This window comes from Salvelinus alpinus, chromosome 20 (assembly GCF_045679555.1).
Source record: "Salvelinus alpinus chromosome 20, SLU_Salpinus.1, whole genome shotgun sequence".
NCBI classification, from domain to species: domain Eukaryota; kingdom Metazoa; phylum Chordata; class Actinopteri; order Salmoniformes; family Salmonidae; genus Salvelinus; species Salvelinus alpinus.
The window spans coordinates 34,610,441-34,635,835 of NC_092105.1; the positions used below are offsets into that span (position 1 = coordinate 34,610,441).

The window sequence follows — 25,395 nt, forward strand, 5'->3', positions numbered from 1 at the left end:
AAGTGGTTTTAGCGCCGGTGCAAGGAGCCATTGTTAGGCTGTATTACTCATTCTTAGATATAGTCAGAGGTCTTTATAATGAGACTCCGCTCTCAGAGAAGAAATTGGACAAAGGTTAGGAGTTATACTGTATGGGAGCAGTGTGGTGTTTCTACACTAAAGTATATCAATGGTCATTTGTTGTCGGTTGTAAACGCATGCAGCAGAAACACAAAATGCCAGCCAGAGCCAGATTCTACCATTTATTACACATACTGTATTACATTCTTAAATAAAAATGCTCCACTGAACAGTTCTTGCATAGATATCTTACAATACCAATTTAAAAAAGAATTATGAAACAGACCAGTAACAAAAATAAAGTTTTCTTCTTCCTTAATAAAGAACATTACCATACTAACATCATATAATACAAATAATAATATTTTTCAACACTTTGTACAGCAAAATTAAAAACAAGGAGAAAAAGAACCCAAGAGAAAACTGAAAAGGAAATGACCATGACAATGACAGGAGGGAGGGAGGTAGGAGGGGTGAGGAGGGAGGGAGGGAAGGAGGAGGGGTGAGGAGGGAGGGAGGGAGGGAGGGAAGGAGGAGGGGTGAGGAGGGAGGGAGGCAGGAGGGGTGAGGAGGGAGAGAGGGGTGAGGAGGGAGGGAGGCAGGAGGGGTGAGGAGGGAGGGAGGAGGGGTGAGGAGGAAGGAAGGTAGGCAGGAGGGGTGAGGAGGGGGTGAGGGAGGGAGGGAGGGAAGGAGGAGGGGTTAGGAGGGAGGAAGGGAGGGCGGGAGGGATGGAGGGAAGGAGGAAGGGAAGGCGGGAGGGTGGGAGGGAGGGGTGGAAGAGCAGAGGGTGAGGGCTCAGGGTCTGGTAGGAAGGAGAGGTGATGGTGTTGTTGGCATTATAGGGCCCCTGCAGAAGGAGTAAATGACAGAGAGGTGACGATGGAAAGGTGTTCCCACTGTGTCACTGGGCTTCCACAGACTTACCAGGTGTAGAGGCTGGACTGGGACTAGACTACCTTGTGGAGGCTCAGCCGTACTGTAGACGGTCTGAGAAAAGCACTGGTGGGTTAAGTTCTGCTCTACAGGCTGAGGTGTGTTGTTGGCTGGGTGGGTGCCCCAATGGAAATAGAATTAGATTGGAATTTGAGTAATTCTATTTCTATGTGTGGCCCCTTGACTGAGGATAGTTATTACAGCTGCACATCCTGGTTCTGTCTGTCTGGCCATAAGACTCTTCACTTAGCAGAGGGTAAATAGAATATAAAGTAAAGTACTCTAACTCACCTTCTGAACTTGACACATGTCCAACACCTCAGGAAGACAAAGCCATAGAGATGAATCAACATTTATCAAGATGTATCTTCCGCTAACAGCACATGTCAGAGTGTGATGCCTGGGCCCCAGAGTTGGATGGATAAGGATTTGGGGACAAAGGGAAAGAAGGAGTGAGGTGGAGGGATACAGAGGCAGGGGGGAAGAGTTTTGTCAATACCTTATATACTGACACATCAAATATGGACAAACACAGCAGATACAGACACACTCCCTGATGCAGATGTACAACAAAAAGAACCATGAGTTTCAACATCCCAAACAGGACCAAATTAGTCACCTGTTACATGGCAATGAACAGAACCCCTTGAACCGTCAAAACAACTGTCCAACATTATCTACCATGCCCAGTTGCCATTGGCTGTTTAATGACAGTAGAGGGCCTATATCATGCTAATAACCTATTAGTTTGATTGGCTAAAAACTAAAAAGGAGATACCTTATTGGTTCTTGTGGTTAAGTGCATCAGGAAGTGTCACAACATGTTATGTGGATATTTGACATTTGAGTGCTCCAACAGACTATGCTAGCATTAAGTAAGTAGGTACACTATGGAGTGTGCGCAGTAAGTTCATGTAGTGAAATGGTATGCTTGAGAAGATAGAACAACAGGAACATTAAAAGAGTGTGTGAGATGTATGTAGGAGTCGAAATGCTGAAGCACTGTTGCCTAGTAGTGCACAATACCCTTTAAGTTCCACCTAAAGTGTTGTGGTTAAAATGGGTCTACAGTAGGTCTAACGACTAATGTCTAATGTCTATGGACATTCCAGTGGCCTACAGAACTGTTATCAGACCTACTGTAAACCAGTCACTACCCATACGAGCTCATTGAGTTGAAGAGCTACTAATGTTTTTATCTACAAAGCTGCCAGAAGCCTCACCAAAGTGACAACCCTACCTCATGGGGACCGAACGTGTGAGGCTTCAAGTTTCGGGAATGCTTAAGGTAGGTGTATGACGCAATCGTTCTTGGGATGGTTTTCGCAGGCAACAGTTAACCTAACATAGACTCGACGGTCCACCTCAGACATGACAGTTTGAAATATTACACTCCACTGTACTATTTTGCACTGTACTAAGAAGCTAATTGAACTAGGTCTACATTAGAATTGGTAGGCTGCTAGTTAAGTCACCCTTGAATTGGGCACCCTAAAGAGACTACACAACCATATTTTACAACCATGACTGGACCACGAGTTCGGCCACACTGAACATCAGACAAGAGATTGTAATGCAGGAAGAAGTTGGGTCAGGGTTGGGGAAGGGGGGGAATAATGGTGGAATAGTAGTGGACAGTAAAACGAGTTCATTCTTTCTCTCGCTCTCTCTTACTCTCTCTCTATTTTCATTCACAGCAGTTTACTTGTGAATCTGCAAATCTTTGGGCGAAAGTGTATACGTGTGCATTCAGCGTTCCTGCAGTTGATTGTGCATGGATCACTTCTGTGGGGTTATAGAGAGAGCGAGAGATGGAGAGCGGGATAGAGGGCTATTAGAATGGCACTTGTAGAGTGCAGAAGGAGGGGGAGTGGGGGGGTTGAGGGGGATCTGTGTTGTAAATAGCTATAAGGGCCTGTAGGATTAATCATAATCTCATTTTAATCGCTAATCCATGAGATAAAAAGCACGGCTAATTTCATCATCATTTGGTTAATCCCTGGGGTAAACATTTTTTTTCTCTTTGTCAAAAAATATCTCTTCAATTTCGATCACTTTCTCAAATAAATATATATCTCTCTGGCTTTACGATAAGCTGCTGCTAATGTACTCTTGTTTGTTCTGTGGCAGATTCCACACTGGTTTCGTAACAGTACTGTGGACCGTTGAAATGAAACCATTTTGGCTCGCGGTCCCTGATGTTTTTTCCCCCAGATCTGTTTCCCTGTGACCAAAAGCCTTTCTCATTAGTGGAGTGCGACTGGAGAGACTAAAGGAGCCTCCACAGAGTAGCCTGCAGCGCTAATGCTAATCAGAGCTGTGGGATACTAGTGGCCAGGAAACTATACAGATGACAGCAAGCAGTGTTTTCCATGACAGCAAGCAGTGTTTTAACAGGCGAGGGAAAGGGAAAGGGGCCTAGCTAGCTTCTTCTGGTGAGAATGCCACAGGACTGAAATAGAATAAGACTTTTCATTTGAAGTGGGGTTTTAGATCTGTCAGTGTGTACGCAAGAGGACTAAAGTTGGGCTAATTTGGATTTAAACTGTGTGCTGCTATCTTTTTAGCATGCAGGCCTGTTACGGGCTAAATTACCATGACCATAGTATCCATTTCCTGTTACCCAGCAGGCTTTGCTGCAGTGGAAGCCGTAGAAATGGCTACAACCAGAAGTGAACGTCTTCTAGAACATAAGAGTGCTTGAAGAGTTTTCATTTTTCTGAACCTATGTGAAGTACCAGTGAAGTGCATGGTGTATGGTTTTTGAGTTTGAGTGTTTGTTTTTACTTCATTCAGCTCTATGATCCCAAATGAATGTGATTTGAGTGGTTCGTAAAGAAAAGAAAATGTCAGAAACAAAACTAAAACGAATACATTATTGTCAGCTAATGATAGACAGATTATAAGCTTCCCTAAAGTGAATGAATCAACCAACATACAGTACAATCCCAGTCTCCCACACTGTTAGTTTCAAACTTGGCCACCAGTCTACTGGTAGTAGTATTCTTTCTCACAATGCAGATTAGATTCACAATGTACCCTAAGGATGTGCCGTGCTATAGCTCGCATTGGGACACACACAGACATACCATTGCAATTCCGGCAAAAAGTGCCACAAACAAACCCCATATGATTGTACGTTGAAGGGGGGGTGGGGGGGGTGGGGGGGGGGGGCGTAATAAAAACAAATCCCCCTGCATTTCTCAAATTTTGGCATTACCTTGCATCATCCACCATGGCAATAAAAAAATAATCACTGTAGCGTTAAAACAAGACAAGAAGAAAGGAGTTCCAACTAAAAAGTGGACGCAAAACACAAAGATCATCTTAATCTCTTGTTTCACTTCGTCTTTTTGTTGCCGAGACACTGTTTTTGTGTTTGTAGAGAAAGAGCTGCTGCTGCGCCAGTGGTGCCAATAGGCCTGGTATGGAGGCGGTCCGCTTCCCAGATACCGGTGTGTTCTGTTCCAGACCCTGCCTGGCTCGAGGGTAGTTCCATGCTGGACGTTTTTGGTATTGATTGTTCGGAGCTCCACCGGCCCACCTGAGGGCAGCTCTGGGATCGTCTGTGAGATTCTGGCATGGCTGATACATAAACGTTACTATAGAGACAGTAATGGCATCTTCTCTGATAAAGCAGCCATTACAACTGATGTGAGGAGGCCAGGGTGGGTGTGTATGCGAGAGGGGAAGGAAGTGGTACAGTAATAGTGACAGTATTAGTGATAGTGGTGTTGGTATTAATGCCCTGATTGCAAGGCTATGTAGGACTTCATAGATCTGGGGCATACAGGTGAGGAATCTGGTCCCATGGTGTAGAAGCTGATTGTTAACATACAGAGACTGAGAGACCCAGGCCTGATTTGTGGTGATTGATTGAACATGAGAACAAGCTTGTTTTCTCATTTCAAAGCCATTACCTCCAGCGGAATAAGATCGTCTTTTACAAAACAACAATTGCAAAAAATCTTACTGAGAAAAATTTGGAGCAGAACAAATAATTCCGGGAAGCAATCTGAGTGTGTGTGTGAGAGGCTGCCATGCAGTGTTTTGTTTTCCAACTCTGTTCGTTAACTAAATCATTATTTGAGTCTTAACTCAAAGAGGAGCCATGAGCAAAGAAACTGTTCTGTGTGTCGGTGTATTTGTGTCTGTATGGTGTGAGTGTGTGAGAGACAGGTTTTTTTTTTTTTTTTTCAGTATTTTTATGCAGTTTTTTTTCCTTTGTATTCTTTTTTTCAGTTTTTGTTGTATACTTTATGAAAAAAAAGCACAGATAACATTGAAAAAGTCAGTGCAGACAATGGATACGAAACAGGCAAGACTCTCTGGGCTGATGAGGCCATGTTGTCCTTTCTACTACCCAGAGAGTTGGGTGTCTTTAGTCCCAGGTTCATGTTCAGTAGCCTATCAAGTTCCTAGTCTCCCAAATAGGGTGTGTGGTCACAGCAGACCAGCCTCCCAGGCCCCTCCCCCGCCATACTGGAGGAGATAGGGGGTTCCAAGGTGTATTTCCAGGATCCACACAAACAAAGCAAAAATACAATTTCCAGTTGTATGTTGTGTTTTGGCCCTGGTTTGGTGCTGATGCCTCGAAGGTCACGCCAAGGTTTGTTTTTAGTATCACACAGGAGAAAAACACAGAGTGGAAAACAGAGGTCCTTCTCTTTCATTTCAGGCCAACAATACAAATCCTTTTTCTTTCAGAGTTTCTTGTGATTTCTTTTTATTTAATTTGTATCTCCTTAACTGTCAGTGCTAAATAGCAGGTACTGAGTTTAGCCTGTGTTTACGGGCCGGGGTGCGTTCGTTCGATGTTCCTCCCTTCCTGCCATATGTGCACATTCTTTCTCGTTTGTACTTAAAATGTTTGTTTTTTTCATTCAGTGAATTTTTAAGAAATTTCAGCTGAAAGAAAACAGACCATCATTCTTAATAATAATAATAATTTGTTGTCTTTACAAAACAAAGGCAAGAAAGTGTCGCTGCGCATTTGTTAGTTGTTGCCTGTGAGGTGGCAGGAGTGAAGCTGAGAGAGAAGAGCAGAGCGCCTCCTACAGGAGAGCCTGAGAGATCCACAGCAAGGTGCCTGTGGGTCACAGAGCTCACTCTCTGGAAGTGTCAGACCCTACTCCCACAGACAGGGGGCGCCACTGGCGGATTGCCCACTAGTTCCATTGGTCTCCCTCGTCTCGCTATTTTGGCATTGTTGTTATTTCACACGGTATAGCTTGCTGAGGGTTGACATATAGCTGCAGTTTGTGGGTTCTTATACAAGAGACACAAATTGGGATGGGATTGGAAAACAGCACACCAGAATAAAATGGCCAATAGTTATTGTTGGTTTGTGAAGCACATTGTTACTTCTGCAAGTCACTGACGTTTGGCGTGTCAAAGTAAAGCAGTTCATAATTCTGGGTGAACCATCTCCTTTCCCAAGTTGCTCCATAGTTTAAATGTACAGAAAAGAAACAGTGGCGTGTAAATGGGTCGTAACTGGATCAGCGGATTGGTTTGGCAGTGTGTGAGTTCCCAACCCTGATTGGACAAGGCATGGCTAATCGGATGACACGATAAAAGAGAATTGGTTGTAGACTGTTGAGTAGAAGTGTGAATCATGGAAGTGTGAATAAAAAACAAGCTGCTCCTCGACTCTTTCACTCCATCACTTCCTCCGTCCTCGCCGACCATCCGTCCGTCTGGAGTCGTGGCGTCCGTCTATCCAGCGTGTCATCTCCCATAGTGCTTTGCTCCTGGTGTCAGGTCTTAGGTGGGTCTCTGCGGGCAGGGGCAGCCTCTGGATGGTGAGAGCCGAAGCTGCTGTGTGGTTCGTCTTCCATCCTGCCTACTTATTCTCTCCTTCTATCTCTCCTTCTCCCTCTCTTCTATCTCGCTCTCCTCCTCCCGCTCCCTTAGATGTGCCTCTTCATGTGCAGGGCCAAGTGGTCCGACCTGGAGAAACACCTGGAGAGAAGGAAAAAAAGAGAGGTTGTCAAAATCTACTCAATAACAGTTGGCATGTTAATTGCATGTTACATGTGCAACCAGAGGAAAAAAAACTCTAGACCACCTTTACTCCACACACAGAGACTCGTACAAAGCTCTCCCTCGCCCTCCATTTGGCAAATCTGACCCTAACTCTATCCTCCTGATTCCTGCTTACAAGCAAAAACTAAAGCAGGAAGTACCAGTGATTCGCTCAATAAGGAAGTGGTCAGATGACACAGATGCTAAGCTACAGGACTGTTTTGCTAGCACAGACTGGAATATGTTCTGGGATTTTTCCGATGGCATTGAGGAGTATATCACATCAGTCACTGGCTTCATCAATAAGTGCATCGATGATGTCGTCCCCATAGTGACCATATGTACACACCCCAACCAGAAACCATGGATTACAGGCAACATCCGCACTGGGCTAAAGGGTAGAGCTGCTGCTTTCAAGGAGCCGGACTCTAACCCGGATGCTTATAAGAAATCCTGCTATACCTTATTGACGAACCATCAAACAGGCAAAGCGTCCATACAGGACTAAGATCGAATCGTACTACACTGGTTCCGATGCTCGTCGGATGTGGCAGGTCTTGCAAACTATTACGGACAACAAAGGGAAGAACAGCCATGAGCTGCCCAGTGACATGAGCCTAACAGACGAGCTAAATAACTTCTATGCTCGCTTCGAGGCAAGCAACACTGAAGCATGCATGAGAGCATCAGCTGCTCCGGATGACTGTGTGATCACGCTCTCCATAACCGATGTGAGTAAGACCTTTAAACAGGTCAACATTCACAAGGCCGCAGGGCCAGACGGATTACCAGGACGTGTACTCTGAGCATGCGCTGACCAACTGGTAAGTCTCTTCACTGACATTTTCAACATGTCCCTGACTGAGTCTGTAATACCTACATGTTCCAAGCAGACCACCATAGTTCCTGTGCCCAAGAACACCAAGGTAACCTGCCTAAATGACTACCAACCCGTAACACTCACACTTATAGCCATGAATTGCTTTGAAAGGCTGGTCATGGCTCACATCAACACCATTATCCCAGAAACCCTAGACCCACTCCAATTTACATACTGCCCCAACAGATCCACAGATGATGCAATCTCTATTGCACCCCACACTGCCCTTTCCCAACTGGACAAAAGGAACACCTATGTGAGAATGCTATTCATTGACCCAAGTTCCTTGGTGTCCACATCACCAACAAACTATCATGGTCCAAACACACCAAGACAGTCATGAAGAGGGCACAACAAAGCTTATTCCCGCTCAGGAGACTGAAAAGATTTGCCATGGGTCCACAGATCCTCAAAAAGTTATACAGCTACACCATCGAGAGCATCCTGACCGGTTGCATCACCGCCTGGTATGGCAACTGCTTGGCATCTGACCATAATATGCTGCAGAGGGTAGTGCGTACGGCCCAGTACATCACTTGGGCCAAGCTTCCTGCCATCCAGGACCTCTATACCAGTTGGTGTCAGAGGAAGGCCCAAAGAATGTCCCAAGACTCCAGCCACCCTAGGCATAGACTGTCCTCTCTGCTACCACACGGCAAGTGGTACCGGAACACCAAGTCTAGGTCCAAAAGGCTTCTAAACAGCTTCAACTCCCAAGCCATAAGACTCCTGAACAGCTAATCAAATGGCTACCCGGACTATTTGCATTGTTCCCCCCCCACCCCCATTTTTTACGCTGCTGCTACTCTCTGTTTATTATCCATGCATAGTCGAGTTTACCTCTACCTACATGTAGATATTACCTCGACTAACCGGTGCCACCGCACATTGACTCTGTACCGGTACCCCCTGTATATAGCCTCGCTACTGTTATTTTATTGTTGCTCCTTCATTTTTTGTTATTTTTCTATTTGTCTCATTTTATTTAAAAAAACATTTTAATTTTTATTTTATTTTTTTTACTTCAGTTTATTTTAGTAAATACTTTCTTAACACTTTTTTTCTTAAAACTGCATTGTTGGTTAAGCGCTTGTAAGTAAGCATTTCACTGTAAGGTCTCCAGCTGTTGTATTCGGGCACATGTGCCAAATCAAATTTGATTTGATTTTGATCAATAGACAGTAGGTACAAATGGTTACGCAGTCAGAAAGGTAATCGTAAGGCTGAATGTTCCATTTCTGCATGACTGATCTGTGCCTTTAGCAAGATGGATGCCCAGATTTGAAACAGTACAGGACATCCAGATGTTGGCTGGATAACTGTTGAGGTTGGAATGGACACTCAGATAATCTCTGTAGAAATCAGTGATAAGTTACCATGCTAGAATAGACTGTGCTCTCCTGCTGCTGATCCGAAATGACAAACACCTGCAGAGGTGTATATGAAACAGAAAGAAATGTGTATAATAATCCGTGTTTAGTGATTCTAGATCAGCAGCTAGTGTATGTGTGAGAAAACAAAGCGCTGTGTAACACAGACAGAGTGAGGATCAGACACACAATGACAAAAAACAACATTTGTCCCTTAAAAATAACAAATAATAAATAACATCTCGCTTCATTTTTCTCACATTAGCGACTGAACGCTATAAAATGAGGACATGCCAAATCAGCAACTGGATTGCTCCTTCTCTTTCGTTTATTAAAGAGCATGAGCGATAATTCTCCAAAACGCAGCCACAAATCAAGATCCCTGACTTATGCAGTTCTGCGACTTATACCACAGCTAGAGGTGAAATACTATTGCAGAAACCCAAGCCCTCATTAGTTATGCAGCGTTTGAGTCATGGCAGAAGAGGAGGGTGGAGGGAGCAACGGCCCGTAGGCCTGTTTCGGTACTAATCGATTAAGCTCACTGGTTACTGCTACTGTTCAGGGTGATACATAACAGCAGACAGGGAGAATATACGCCACATGTCCTTTACTTTTACGGGGCTGTAAGGGTCGATTATCGTATTACACTCATGCAAAGCAATAAAATGAATCACAACAGATGTGAATAAAGCAAGCTGGAAAACAAAATGTGGGAGAGTGAACAGAGGAATGAAAAATTCAATTTGCCGACGGCTGTATCCATTATTAATTTGTCCACAGACAGCTCTACAATGTAAATCCAAAGGAGGTGTCTCTCTCTCCAGACAGCCATAACTAAGACTAAGACAAGTTATTTCTCCAGCTAGCCGTGGTGTATACAGGTGGTGGGAGAACACAACACAAGATTTGGTTATGAAAGAGAAAGCTGCACTTCAGTCCTCCTCTCTCTCTCTATCTGTCCACCTCGTCTATACCTTTCCATCAAGTCCTCCTCTCTCTCTCTATCTGTCCACCTCGTCTATACCTTTCCATCAAGTCCTCCTCTCTCTCTATCTGTCCACCTCGTCTATACCTTTCCATCAAGTCCTCCTCTCTCTCTCTATCTGTCCACCTCATCTATACCTTTCCATCAACCATTATAAGTGACACTTTGGGATCATAGGGCAGACCAGACGCAGGTTGCAATTCAAGACTTCTGACAAAATCTCTTTCATTTACTGTCTTCTCTTTTTCAACATCTCTCTCTCCTTCCCTCACACCTTCCTGTATTAGCTCTCCCTTCTTCCCTTTGAACCGTCTATGTTGTACCTGTCTAGTCTATGTGTGTGTCTGCTAGAGAGGGCCAGTGGGGGCTGAGTAAGTTCCGCTGGACAGATGGCCGTCCGAGTCACTGTCAGGGGCCGCCACACCAGCTGGTACGCCCCTGTCTCCCCCCTGCCGTACCCCTCCGCCCCTCTACCCCTCTGCCTCGCCCTGCAGGGGGTCCCAGCTTGATTAGGCAGGATTAATGATGTGCCTGTCTGTGAGTGTGTGCGCACACGATCATGTGTGTGTATGCGTGTGTGTGTGTATCAGAAAGGCTCAGAGAGAGGCTGAGAGCTCAACACACTGACTGTATTTACTGTTAAACTTCCTCCCATTCTGATGGTAATGTGGTAACACAGCAGTGAGTTCCTCCTGGCCCATCTACTGTAGCCAGGCGTTCCCTAAGGTGCCTGAACAGGCTGCCTCGCAGAGGGGAGATCAACGTGCCTGTTTGATGGTCGCGTCACTCACAAAACGCTTCAAAGGCCTAGCAGAAGACTGGGTTGAGTTAACCTCTGTGTCAGCTTGCGTCCCAAACGGCGCCCTATTGCCTTTATAGTGCACTCCTTTTGACCAGGGCCCATGGGGCTCTAAGCCAAATGTAGTGCACTATGTAGGGGAAATGGTGCCATTTGGGACTCAGCCCGTCTACAGTTTGAATAAAACTGTTGACTTAGACAGAAGAGAGGGACAGATACTTAATGTATTATCGTCCATATTTATCTTATTCTGTTTCAGAGAACAATGTAAACAAGGAAATAATTTGGATGGGCTTTTAAGATCAGGGCTTTATCAATCATAAAGACTTCACAGTTAGTGTTCCAAATCCAATTCATGTTTCCTTTGAGCCTGATGGTTCAGCCTCAAACACTGGATGTGTCCAAAATGACACCATATTTCCTATATCGTGCACTACTTTTGACCAGAATCCTATGGGCCCAGATCAAAAGTAATGCACTATATTGGGAATAGGGTGCCATTTGGGATGCACTCACTGTCATCTCATTCACACTCAATGTTTTGGCAGCCATTTTACAGCAGTGTCCCAGTGTGTGTGAAATACTACTAAGACATAATCAGCAGATGAGTTATAGGTATTGATCCAGCCAGCACCCCTCCTGGTGTTCTTTATCACGCACGCACGCACGCACGCACGCACGCACGCACGCACGCACGCACGCACGCACGCACACACACACACACACACACACACACACACACACACACACACACACACACACACACACACACACACACACACACTGCAGTGCTGCTCCTTGCATTTCCTTCCTTCCTTCCCTGCTTTAATTTATGTCTCTTCATTTCTGTGCCAGAGCCGTGTGTGTGGGAGTATTTGTGAGTGTGTGTGTGTGCATGCGTGTGTGTGAATATACAGTGTGTGTGTGTGTGTGTGCCAGCAGAACATGCATAATACACTTCAGTAAGATTAGTAGACTCCAGCAGTGTTCTGGAAGGGGTTAGGTTTAAAACCCAAACTAGAGGAACCAGGAGGGTCCAATTAGAGTCCCCTTGGGCCCGAGGAAGCACGTTTGAGTGTGTGTGTGTATGTGTGTGTTTGCAGTGGGCGTGTGTGTGTGTGAGAGAGAGAGTGAATGTTTGTGTGTGTGTGAACTGGTTGCCAGCCTGAATGGCTGGCTTAGCTCACATCCAAGAGGCTGGAGGCTGTGTGTGTCTAAAGTAGGCCTGGCATCTGGACCTGTCAATTATCCTAACAATAGCAGGCCTGCTCCAAATAGCCCCATTGTTAGCCAATAGCCAGGATACATTCTGGTAATGAGTGTTGGAACACGGATTTGATGATGCACTCCCCCTGGTTAGTCAGTGTTGTGGGCTTGATTGGGGCTATGGTGCATTATGCACAGTGGCTATGGCTGGTCTTGGATCAGTGTTTAGGCTTATAGTGTGGTGGATTTGGGGTGTGTGTGTGTGTGTGTGTGTGTGTGTGTGTGTGTGTGTGTGTGTGTGTGTGTGTGTGTGTGTGTGTGTGTGTGTGTGTGTGTGTGTGTGTGTGTGTGTGTGTGTGTGTGTGTGTGTGTGTGGAGGAGGAGGAAGGGAGGTGGTGGGCTTTGTAAAGCGGTCCCCTTCTGCAGGGGGATTGCAGCTTGCGTGTGGAAAAACATTGCCCTATCTCTGTCCTGCTGGAGACACAACATTGCCCTATTGCCTATACAGTGCACTACTTTTGACTAGGGCTCTGGTAAAAAGTAGTGCACTATAAAGGAATAGGGTGTCATTTGGGATTCAGCCAGGGTGACGGCTTCCCGCTATTGTCACCTGACAGCTTATCACTCAGAGCTCCACGCTAATATACATGTGCCCTCACACACACACATACACTGCTGTCTTCAGACAAAGGGCTGCCTTTGTGTCTCCAGCAGGACAGAGGTCTGATGAGTGTCACACTGTGGTTGCTGTTCGAAAATCAAAGAGTGCCTCAAAGAGTGCCTCTGTATGCCCAAGCTGGTTCATGTTTGGTCGATGTCGCGCTCTCTCTGTCTCTCTGTCTCTCTGTCTCTCTCTCTCTCTGTCTCTCTCTCTCTCTCTCTCTCTCTCTCTCTCTCTCTCTCTCTCTCTCTCTCTCTCTCTCTCTCTCTCTCTCTCTCTCTCTCTCTCTCTCAAGATAATTTTTTATTTTATTACATAACCATCTCACTTTTAGAAGGCCCCTATGTTAATTAGTGATTTGAATGTGAGTGCCATCAGCAGCCTGGCTGGGGCTAGGGGGAGCTAGGGGAGCTAGGGGGAGCAGCCTGGCTGGGGCTAGGGGGAGCAGGGGGGAGCTAGGGGAGCTAGGGGGAGCAGCCTGGCTGGGGCTAGGGGGAGCAGGGGGGAGCTAGGGGGAGCAGCCTGGCTGGGGCTAGGGGGAGCAGGGGGGAGCTAGGGGGAGCAGCCTGGCTGGGGCTAGGGGGAGCTAGGGGAGAGAAGCCTGGCTGGGGCTAGGGGGCTAGGGGGAGCAGGGGGGAGCTAGGGGAGCTAGGGGGAGCAGCCTGGCTGGGGCTAGGGGGAGCAGGGGGGAGCTAGGGGAGAGAAGCCTGGCTGGGGCTAGGGGGCTAGGGGGAGCAGGGGAGAGCAGCGTGTGCTAACTGCTAGCTGCCAGGGAGGAGAAGAGTGCCAGTCTGTAGACTAGAGTGCTGCTATGCACATGATGAAGACAGAGAGTGAGGGAGTGCTGCTACTGGGCCTGTCCAATGGGACATTACAGAAGTGACTTTCATTTATGTAGCTAGTTTTTTTCTCCAACTCAAAGTACTTTGCATTCTATGGGAGTAATTCATCTCGTCTTTCCTTCCACCATCAATACTGTTCAATGTGCACAACTCACATCTTGAGAGATAATTTGTTTGAACATACACGTGTGCATGTGATGGATCGTGCGAGAGCCACGTTGTCATATCTTCTCTACTGGGTCAGTGACGTGTGTTCTTGTGTGTGTATGTAATGGATGTGGTACTTACCTGTCGCAGTGGGTACACTTGAAGGGCTTGGCCCCGGTGTGTTTGCGGTAGTGCCTCGTCAGCTCGTCGCTCCGGGCGAAACGCCACTCACAGCCCTCCCAGGAGCACTTGTACGGTTTCTCACCTGACAAGACAGACAGATAGAGAGGGGGAAAAAAATATGATTACTTTTGCAGTTACATTGACTTTCTGTTTTTGTGGTAGCAATAGTGGATACCATTAAGTTGGTCTTATACAATACCTGTGTAGTTATACTGTAATGGAGCATAATTGTGCAGTTGGCTAAATGACATGTAGGCTACTGATAAGTAAAGCGGTGTTGTCTGTATGATTGACATACCTGAGTGTATTACATCATCACCAGTGTGAGATGAGATCCTCCCAACTCATTTGCTGGTGTTACCCAGTGTGCGATCCTACTAACTAGTTAATGTACCTGTGTTACCCAGTGTGCGATCCTACTAACTAGTTAATGTACCTGTGTTACTCAGTGTGCGATCCTACTAACTAGTTAATGTACCTGTGTTACTCAGTGTGCGATCCTACTAACTAGTTAATGTACCTGTGTTACCCAGTGTGCGATCCTACTAACTAGTTAATGTACCTGTGTTACTCAGTGTGCGATCCTACTAACTAGTTAATGTACCTGTGTTACTCAGTGTGCGATCCTACTAACTAGTTAATGTACCTGTGTTACTCAGTGTGCGATCCTACTAACTAGTTAATGTACCTGTGTTACTCAGTGTGCGATCCTACTAACTAGTTAATGTACCTGTGTTACCCAACCCAGGATTACACACCAAGGGTTTTGCATCAACCAATCATAGACTCCCAGAGCTCGCTAAACAAATTCTTTCAGCGATGCCGTGTTAATTCATAATCCAAAAACTAAAATCACCCTGAAAAATTAAACAGTTTTCACCCCTCCCCTCCCCGCCCACGCCTCTCCTCTTCCCCCTTGGACCCCCTGTGGAAAGATCTGAAATTCAAATGAAGTTTCTCTCCAGTTGAACAGATGGGAGAGGGAGATATCTATTGTTCACAAGCTGTAGTTTTATCTCCCTGATAGAAAGGCCCTCCGGCAGGGGGTTCTGTTACTTTTTGGGATGGGAACGGGGGGGTGTAGCGGGTTGCGGAGGGGGTACCCGGACCCTGAGGACCATGTTGTGTTCGGATGGGCCTGGACCTGGCTGGTGGAGGGTAGGAGGGGGCTGAATCCGGGGAGGGTTTTGGGGTGGGTAGAGGGGGAACCACCCGCCCCGGTGCTGCCGAGCGCTGCTGCTGTGGTTGATTCAGATCTGGGAGTGGTAACGATAATTGGGGTCTTAATGACGCTTAATGGGAAGTAATACCGTACTTCCAGTCAGCCAGCTGTGACCGTCTTCCCATATCACAGTGTCCACCAATCTTCCTAACTAGACTAAAGTACCATTAGAGTGAAATCTAAGCGTCTCAAACAGTAGAGCAGCGGTACGTCCAAATCACAGGCGACCGTGGAAGACAGAGGGCGCAGACGGTGAGGATAACGGAGGGTACCCGTAGGGTCAGAGAGGCTGTGCGTGGAGGGGTGAATGGTGGGGATGGTACTCCACAGGACTTGTTGATTCAAGTAATTTATTCTGCTACAAAAAACCTGCTACAAAAAGTGTTGATTAGCAGAAGAATGTCAGTGATTTCATTGGCTAAAGTATATTGGAGGTGACCCCAGCAGTAGACGGTAAAGGATGATGTGGTTTTGTTTGACATAATCTCAGAGCGATGTGGAATCTGCGGAGACCACGATGATGCAACTGAAAGTAAAGGATGACGTGGCGGAGGAGGAGAGGAGAGAACTGAGGGATGTGAGATGATGCAATGCAACCTCCCCTCATCTCCTCGATTCCGCCCCTTCATCCCCCACTCCCCCCATCATCCATGTTGTAAGATGAGAGGGAAGAGAAAAGGCAAATGGTCTGTGAATGATACCTCCAATCCCGTTTTATTTCACACGATCTTTTCTTATTCTGTTTCCTTTTTCTTATTTGATCCATTGTCTGTGGTGAGATTGTGGTAGTGTGAAGATTGCAGGGCAGAAACACCTCAGGATTACTTGCTGTGCTTTTCTTTCCGTGTTTTGAATATTATTCAAATCAGCAGAGGACATTTTGGGTACTGTCTAATGACCCAGTACTAGCTGCTGTTAGACAGCGTGCATCCAGAATGGCACCCTATTCCCTATATATTGTATACTTTTGATCAGAGCCCTATGCGTAGTGCACTATATAGGGAAAAGGGTGCTATTTCGGAGATAGCCAGGGAGACGGCAACACCTCAGCACTGTATCAGCAAACACCACTTTACAGCCAGATTCCACTCAACACACTTTTCTACCTCTGGGGTGAACACATGAATGCAACACATTCTGAACATCTGTCTGCCTTTGCCCCTTGATACACTCATAAACATTTTGCCAAAAGACCTGAGGCTTTTTATTTGCTCATTCTCCCCCACTGTGTAAAACCTGTAGCAGATGATATCCCCAGACAGTGTTGCCTTGTCATGAGAGCCTGTTAGGCAGGCAGGCAGACAGACAGGGATGAAGGCAGGCAGGCAGACAGGGAGGCAGGCAGGGAGGCAGACAGTCAGGCAGGGATGGAGGCAGGCAGGCTGGCTTCAAGGACCACTCTGTCATTTTGGAGTCTTGAGGCCACAGGTGCAAGACAGCAAACGTTTCACACCCCTTCCTCAGTAATTGCCCAAAGCTCCCCCTCCTCTCCACTACCATCAGCTCCTCCTCTTTGCATTAACCCCCCTCCTCCCTATACCTCCCTCCCCCTCTCCAGACTTGATAGAATGAAGCAGGGTCGGCTTGGACCCACCATCACGGCAACTACGCCAGCCAATTATAACTTGCCGAGGCGAGGATGCATGATGGAGTCGCCTAGCAACCGGCCGAGAGAGAGTTTATGTGAGAGAGACAGAAAGAGAGAGAGTAAGACAGAGAGAGAGAGAGGTGTGAGAGAGACAGAAAGAGAGAGAGTAAGACAGAGAGAGAGAGAGGTGTGAGAGAGACAGAAAGAGAGAGAGTAAGACAGAGAGAGAGAGAGAGTTTGTGTGAGAGACAGAAAGAGAGAGAGTAAGACAGAGAGAGAGAGAGTTTGTGTGAGAGAGACAGAAAGAGAGAGAGTAAGACAGAGAGAGAGAGAGTTTGTGTGTGAGAGACAGAAAGAGAGAGAGTAAGACAGAGAGAGAGAGAGTTTGTGTGAGAGAGACAGAAAGAGAGAGAGTAAGACAGAGAGAGAGAGAGGTGTGAGAGAGACAGAAAGAGAGAGAGTAAGACAGAGAGAGAGAGAGTTTGTGTGTGAGAGACAGAAAGAGAGAGAGTAAGACAGAGAGAGAGAGAGTTTGTGTGAGAGAGACAGAAAGAGAGAGAGTAAGACAGAGAGAGAGAGTTTGTGTGAGAGAGACAGAAAGAGAGAGAGTAAGACAGAGAGAGAGAGAGGTGTGTGAGAGAGACAGAAAGAGAGAGAGTAAGACAGAGAGAGAGAGAGTTTGTGTGAGAGAGACAGAAAGAGAGAGAGTAAGACAGAGAGAGAGAGTTTGTGTGAGAGAGACAGAAAGAGAGAGAGTAAGACAGAGAGAGAGAGTTTGTGTGAGAGAGACAGAAAGAGAGAGAGTAAGACAGAGAGAGAGAGAGGTGTGTGAGAGAGACAGAAAGAGAGAGAGTAAGACAGAGAGAGAGAGAGTTTGTGTGAGAGAGACAGAAAGAGAGAGAGTAAGACAGAAAGAGAGAGAGTTTGTGTGAGAGAGACAGAAAGAGAGAGAGTAAGACAGAGAGAGAGAGTTTGTGTGAGAGAGACAGAAAGAGAGAGAGTAAGACAGAGAGAGAGAGAGGTGTGTGAGAGAGACAGAAAGAGAGAGAGTAAGACAGAGAGAGAGAGAGAGTTTGTGTGAGAGAGACAGAAAGAGAGAGAGTAAGACAGAGAGAGAGGGAGTAAGACAGAAAGAGAGAGAGTAGGACAGAGAGAGAGAGAGTAAGACAGAGAGAGAGAGAGTAAGACAGAGAGAGAGAGAGTAAGACAGAGAGAGAGAGAGTGAGACAGAGGGAGAGAGAGAGAGAGAGAGAGAGAGAGAGAGAGAGAGAGAGAGAGAGAGAGAGAGAGAGTAAGACAGACAGAGAGAGAGAGAGTAAGACAGAGAGAGAGAGAGAGAGTAAAACAGACAGAGAGAGAGTAAGACAGAGAGAGAGAGAGTAAGACAGAGAGTAAGACAGAGAGAGAGAGAGAGAGTAAGACAGAGAGAGAGAGAGAGAGGTGTGCAGCCGCCTGAATCCGCCAGTCATGGACACTCAGCGCCACCAGCCAATTATGGCTCTGCTCTGGATGAGTGTAATACAGTTGCCAGGCAACCTAAACCCCCAAAAAGGGAGCAGGTTGGGGTGGGTGGTAGCTTTTTTGGGGGGTGGGGGAGAGTGTATTTGGGGGTTGGGTGGTGTTAGGGGCAGGGGTAGTTGGAATGGGCAGCACTGTGTTAAAACAGTCTGAGACTGATACCAGGAGCTGCAAATAATCAGCCATTTACGAACTCTCCTCTCGCCTGTTCTGATATGGTCTCCTAGCAACGCACCCCCCCCCCCCCCCCCCCCCCCGCCTCATCACCCACCTCTCCCTCCCATCAGCATCACAGGTGCCGGTGTGCTGCAGTTAATTACATTTCCTTAGTCAACTGGAGATAGAGTGTAGAGCCTATTATGATCTCTCAGCTGAAGTTACAGCAGACAGACAAACAGACTGACTCAGACAATTACGGCCCATTTCACATTTCCTAGAGTTTCATCCATACAGCAGCTCCCGTCTCCCTAAAACAAAGAATCCCATTCCCAACACCAGAGGAGTGAAGATAGGAAAATAATGGGTGGGTTTCTGTTCTGACTGCTCACATTCTAGAACAATGTTCAACCTATAGAATTAGAATCACTAGAATGAACATTCGTTGTAGTCATTCTAATTCTATAGTCATTCTAGTCATTCTAATTCTATAGTCATTCTAGTCATTCTAATTCTATAGTCATTCTAGTCATTTTAATTCTATAGTCATTCTAGTCATTCTAATTCTATAGTTATTCTAGTCATTCTAATTCTACGGTTATTAAACCTCAGTGAAAGGCTGTGTGTTTCCTTGCCAACTGTTATTGATGGGGCCATCCAGGAGCATGTCATCCTCATGAAGCAAGGGCCCCCCTTAAATCCTGCACTAATCTTAATCTCCCTCCCTGTGTGTCACTGATGTATGGACATAATAACCAAAAAGAAGGATTAGGCTAATTACTGTACTGTGCTGCTCTTGTCTTGTAATGAACATATCGGGGCTGGGGCTACACAGCAGCATGCTGCAGCATGTCTTAAGGGTGTTCTTTTCTCTTCTACCCTTCTCTTTTTTCCCCTTTTCCCTCCTCTCCTTTTTTGGGTGGTGGAAGAGGAGGGGGCGAATGAATGGCTTGCATCAGCTCGCTGGTGATTAGCATCGCTAGCGCTCTAGTGGCAGCGGTGAAACCTGCCGAGTCAACAGCAGGCCCCAGGAAAGGATTAGCGTCGCTAACACTGATGCTAACGCTCTCTCTCTCTCTCTCTCTCTCTCTCTCTCTCTCTCTCTCTCTCTCTCTCTCTCTCTCTCTCTCTCTCTCTCTCTCTCTCTCTCTCTCTCTCTCTCTCTCTCTCTCTCTCTCTCTCTCTCTCTCTCTCTCTCTGAGGTTCACTGGGAGGGCAGTGGTGGTTAGATACTCCAGGCTGCAGTAGACTTGGCTGAATTAGCCATTTAGACCTGTCAGTCTATCAATCCATTGGCAATTACCGTACCACTCCCCCCGCTAGCAGCTTGTGGATGGAGAGACTGGACTGGTTTCAGTAAGAGACTCAGAGTCACTGAGGTGAATGAGAGAAAGAGAGTGAGGCTGCACTGCAGAGCTAAGACCTATGTATTTTTAGCCCATTGGAAGGATCTCACAGGGGGATATAGAGCGATAGATCAAGACTGCTCTGTGTTTCTACTTCACAACACTGGATTGCAATCCTTGCACTCACACATATCAGCTGAGCACTTATACTGAAACAGAAGATGTTTTCAGGCTGAAACCTAAACCTATATTCTCCCAGGGGCTTGTGTTAGGTGCATGGTGCACCTGTATAATTGTAGATGCATGGTCCTTGGTCAGGTTAGACAGTGTGTTTTCAGGCAGTGTGTTTAGTGCATGATCTGGCCTTATTGGCTGTGTACCCTTGTAATCTCCACCCGGCCACCTCTCAAAGCCTGAGAGTTCCTCTCTAGGTTTCTTCCTAGGTTCCAGCCTTTCTAGGGAGTTTTTACTAGCCACCGTGTTTCTACATCTGCATTGCTTGCTCTTTGGGGTTTTAGGCTGGGTTTCTGCATAAGCACTTTGTGACAACTGCTGATGTAAAAAGGGCTTTATAAATACATTTGATTGATTGCATGGTGCATGACGCATGGCACATAGTGACCATGGTCAGGCCTAGGTTCTGTCTCACCTGTGTGTGTCCTCTGGTGTGCCTTCAGGTGGGAACTCTTGGTGTAAACCTTCCTGCAGCCGTTGAACTGACAGCGATGGACCCTCTTCTTGTTCTCTGGGATATCTCCCCCCAGCGACCCAGCCCCCTGCTCGCTGTCGCTGTGCACCCCCCTGCTGGGCGGCGAGGGTAGAGTGGAGTGTGTGGCCACCAGCTTGGCCGCATTCAGACCAACCTTCTTGGCCACCAGTTTGAGCGTGAGCGTACCGTCGGCCGTGGCGGTGAGCGTCTGCATGGGCTTGACCAGGTGGCGGCCCAGCTCAGGCGAGGAGGGTGGTGTGAGGGAGGTGACGGCACTCAGCTGAGCAGCGTTGACCCCGTTGACCCCCTCCTTGGTGGTCTTTGCTCCAGACTCTTTTCCGGAGGCCTTGGTGTTGTGGGGCTGTGGGGCCTGTAGCACCTTGGGGAGGGAGACGAGGAGGGGAGGGGGGCTGGGCTGGTCGGGGAGGCTCGGGAGGAGGGGGTCCAGTGGGTCCATCAGGTCCTCGTCACTGTCAGCACCCTGTATGAAGGTGGGCGTCAGGAGACAGTCGAGCTCCTCATCAAACAGCTCTGATAGACGCTTGGGCTCCGTCTGCAGGTACCGCTCCAACTCCAGACACGTCTGTAAGGGTGAGAGAGACACGGTCAGAAATAGGAACAGTACAGGAGAAAACACTCATCCCTAATCTACACATATTATTCAGAGACGCGTGGGCTCTGTCTGCAGGTACGGGCACAACAGCCCCACCACACTCATCTCTAATCAATACATACTGTTTCAGATCTCATACAAAAGTACCGATTTGATTAGCCTCATATGAAACAACTGATCATATCAACCATATACACTCTTAGAAAAAAGGGTTCCAAAATGGTTCACAAAAGGATAACCCTTTTTGGTTCTAGATAGCACCTTTTTTTCTAAGAGTGTATGATAACCTGTCAGTGACTCAGGAGAACTCAAACAATCTGACACAGCCACACACTCTATATCATAAAACCACTGCCTAGATACATATCCAGCTCTGCTAATGACATCATGATAATCTGAGCATCCTATCATCCCCTCCACCCAGTATGGTCCAGTGGTCCAGCCTCTCCAGTGTTGACCATGTCACCTGCCCCTAGCTGAGCCCAGAGAGGGGGATTATTCTCTGATTGAACTGTGCTGGCCTTACTCTTTCCCTCCACTCCGCTTTACAGGGGAGAGAAATTAACCAGCCATGGAATTTTTATCATGAGAAAGAGGAAGGGAGGGCGATACATGCAGAGAGAGGGTTAGAGAGAGGGGGAGAGATATAGGGATACGTGCAGAGAGAGGGTTAGAGAGAGAGGGAGAGATATAGGGATACGTGCAGAGAGAGGGTTAGAGAGAGAGGGAGAGATATAGGGATACGTGCAGAGAGAGGGCTTTAGAGAGAGGGTGAAATATAGGGATATGTGCAGAGAGAGGGTTAGAGAGAGAGGGGGAGATATAGGGATACGTGCAGAGAGAGGGTTAGAGAGAGAGGGAGAGATATAGGGATATGTGCAGAGAGAGGGTTAGAGAGAGACGGAGAGATATAGGGATACGTGCAGAGAGGGGGGTAGAGAGGGAGAGATATAGGGATACGTGCAGAGAGGGGGTAGAGAGGGAGAGATATAGGGATATGTGCAGAGAGAGGGCTTTAGAGAGAGAGGGTGAAATATAGGGATATGTGCAGAGAGAGGGTTAGAGAGGGAGAGATATAGGGATACGTGCAGAGAGGGGGTTAGAGAGAGAGGGAGAGATATAGGGATATGTGCAGAGAGGGGGTTAGAGAGAGAGGGAAAGATATAGTGATACGTGCAGAGAGGGGGGTAGAGAGGGAGAGATATAGGGATATGTGCAGAGAGAGGGTTAGAGAGGGAGAGATATAGGGATACATGCAGAGAGAGGGTTAGAGAGAGAGGGAGAGATATAGGGATACATGGAGAGATATAGGGATACGTGCAGAGAGAGGGTTAGAGAGAGAGGCAGAGATATAGGGATATGTGCAGAGAGAGGGTTAGAGAGAGAGGGAGAGATATAGGGATACGTGGAGAGATATAGGGATACGTGCAGAGAGAGGGTTAGAGAGAGAGGGAGAGATATAGGGATACATGGAGAGATATAGGGATACGTGCAGAGAGAGGGTTAGAGAGAGAGGGTGAAATATAGGGATATGTGCAGAGAGAGGGTTAGAGAGAGAGGGAGAGATATAGGGATACGTGGAGAGATATAGGGATACGTGCAGAGAGAGGGTTAGAGAGAGAGGGAGAGATATAGGGATACATGGAGAGATATAGGGATACGTGCAGAGAGAGGGTTAGAGAGAGAGGGTGAAATATAGGGATATGTGCAGAGAGAGGGTTAGAGAGAGAGGGAGAGATATAGGGATACGTGCAGAGAGAGGGTTAGAGAGAGAGGGGGAGATATAGGGATACGTGCAGAGAGGGGGTTAGAGAGAGAGGGAGAGATATAGGGATACGTGCAGAGAGGGGGTTAGAGAGAGAGGGAGAGATATAGGGATACGTGCAGAGAGGGGGTTAGAGAGAGAGGGAGAGATATAGGGATATGTGCAGAGAGAGGGTTAGAGAGAGAGGGAGAGATATAGTGATACGTGCAGAGAGGGGGTTAGAGAGAGAGGGAGAGATATAGGGATACGTGCAGAGAGGGGGGTAGAGAGAGAGGGAGAGATATAGGGATACGTGCAGAGAGAGGGTTAGAGAGAGAGGGTGAAATATAGGGATATGCACGCACACTCTCTCTCTCATGTTTATTTTCTGCTAGGGCTTCATTAGAATGAGCAATGCCTTGCCATGAGAGAGAGAGAGAGAGAGAGAGAGAGAGAGAGAGAGAGAGAGAGAGAGATACCAATACTCAATCATGAGGCATCAAAGCCAAAGGAACTGAGTAACATTAAGAAATGCTATAGATGGAAGGAATGCAGTTTGGAAACCTACCAAAAAACAATTAGGCAACAGCAAATTCAATCCCTTTTAGACAACTTCCTGGGTAAAATGTTCCACTGCAATAGTGAAGGTGTAAACTTGGCAGTAGAAAATCTTAACAGTATATTTGACCTCTCAGCTTCCCTATCAAATCTAAAAATCTCAAATAGAAAACCGAAGAAAATGAACAACAATGACAAATGGTTTGATAAAGAATGCAAAAATCTAAGAAATAAATTGAGGAACCTGTCCAACCAAAAACATAGAGACCCGGAAAACCTGAGTCTACGCCTTCACTATGGCGAATCACTAAAACAATACAGAAATACACTACGGAAAAAGAAGGAACAGCACGTCAGAAATCAGCTCAATGTAATTGAAGACTCCATAGACTCTAACCAATTCTGGGAAAATTGGAAAACACTAAACAAACAACAACACGAAGAATTATCTATCCAAAATGGAGATGTATGGGTAAACCACTTCTCCAATCTTTTTGGCTCTATAACAAAGAATAAAGAACAAAAACATATACATGATCAAATACAAATCCTAGAATCAACTATTAAAGACTACCAGAACCCATTGGATTCTCCAATTACCTTGAATGAGTTACAGGACAAAATAAAAACCCTCAAACCCAAAAAGGCCTGTGGTGTTGATGGTATCCTTAATGAAATGATCAAATATACAGACAACAAATTCCAATTGGCTATACTAAAACTCTTTAACATCGTCCTTAGCTCTGGCATCTTCCCCAATATTTGGAACCAAGGACTGATCACCCCAATCCACAAAAGTGGAGACAAATTTGACCCCAATAACTACCGTGGAATATGCGTCAACAGTAACCTTGGGAAAATACTCTGCATTATCATTAACAGCAGACTCGTACATTTCCTCAATGAAAACAATGTACTGAGCAAATGTCAAATTGGCTTTTTACCAAATTACCGTACAACAGACCATGTATTCACCCTACACACCCTAATTGACAACCAAACAAACCAAAACAAAGGCAAAGTCTTCTCATGCTTTGTTGATTTCAAAAAAGCCTTCGACTCAATTTGGCATGAGGGTCTGCTATACAAATTGATGGAAAGTGGTGTTGGGGGTAAAACATACGACATTATAAAATCCATGTACACAAACAACAAGTGTGCGGTTAAAATTGGCAAAAAACACACACATTTCTTCACACAGGGTCGTGGGGTGAGACAGGGATGCAGCTTAAGCCCCACCCTCTTCAACATATATATCAACGAATTGGCGCGGGCACTAGAACAGTCTGCAGCACCCGGTCTCACCCTACTAGAATCCGAAGTCAAATGTCTACTGTTTGCTGATGATCTGGTGCTTCTGTCACCAACCAAGGAGGGCCTACAGCAGCACCTAGATCTTCTGCACAGATTCTGTCAGACCTGGGCCCTGACAGTAAATCTCAGTAAGACCAAAATAATGGTGTTCCAAAAAAGGTCCAGTCACCAGGACCACAAATTCCATCTAGACACCGTTGCCCTAGAGCACACAAAAAACTATACATACCTCGGCCTAAACATCAGCACCACAGGTAACTTCCACAAAGCTGTGAACGATCTGAGAGACAAGGCAAGAAGGGCCTTCTATGCCATCAAAAGGAACATAAATTTCAACATACCAATTAGGATCTGGCTAAAAATACTTGAATCAGTCATAGAGCCCATTGCCCTTTATGGTTGTGAGGTCTGGGGTCCGCTCACCAACCAAGATTTCACAAAATGGGACAAACACCAAATTGAGACTCTGCATGCAGAATTCTGCAAAAATATCCTCCGTGTACAACGTAGAACACCAAATAATGCATGCAG

The 25,395-nt window shown here is 46.4% G+C and overlaps 1 protein-coding gene across 1 annotated transcript in view; it reads right to left on the reverse strand.

Moving 5' to 3' along the window:
* Window positions 1-229: 229 nt before the first annotated feature.
* Window positions 230-25,395, reverse strand: part of LOC139546733 (Krueppel-like factor 7) — a 79,310-nt gene continuing 54,144 nt past the window's right edge. The window contains exons 2-4 of the mRNA XM_071355463.1: window positions 20,576-21,218; window positions 14,055-14,178; window positions 230-6,957 (exon numbers count right to left, since the gene is read on the reverse strand). Coding sequence (XP_071211564.1) covers window positions 6,906-6,957; window positions 14,055-14,178; window positions 20,576-21,218 — 819 coding nt within the window. The 3' untranslated portion in view covers window positions 230-6,905. The remainder of the gene's footprint in view (window positions 6,958-14,054; window positions 14,179-20,575; window positions 21,219-25,395) is intronic.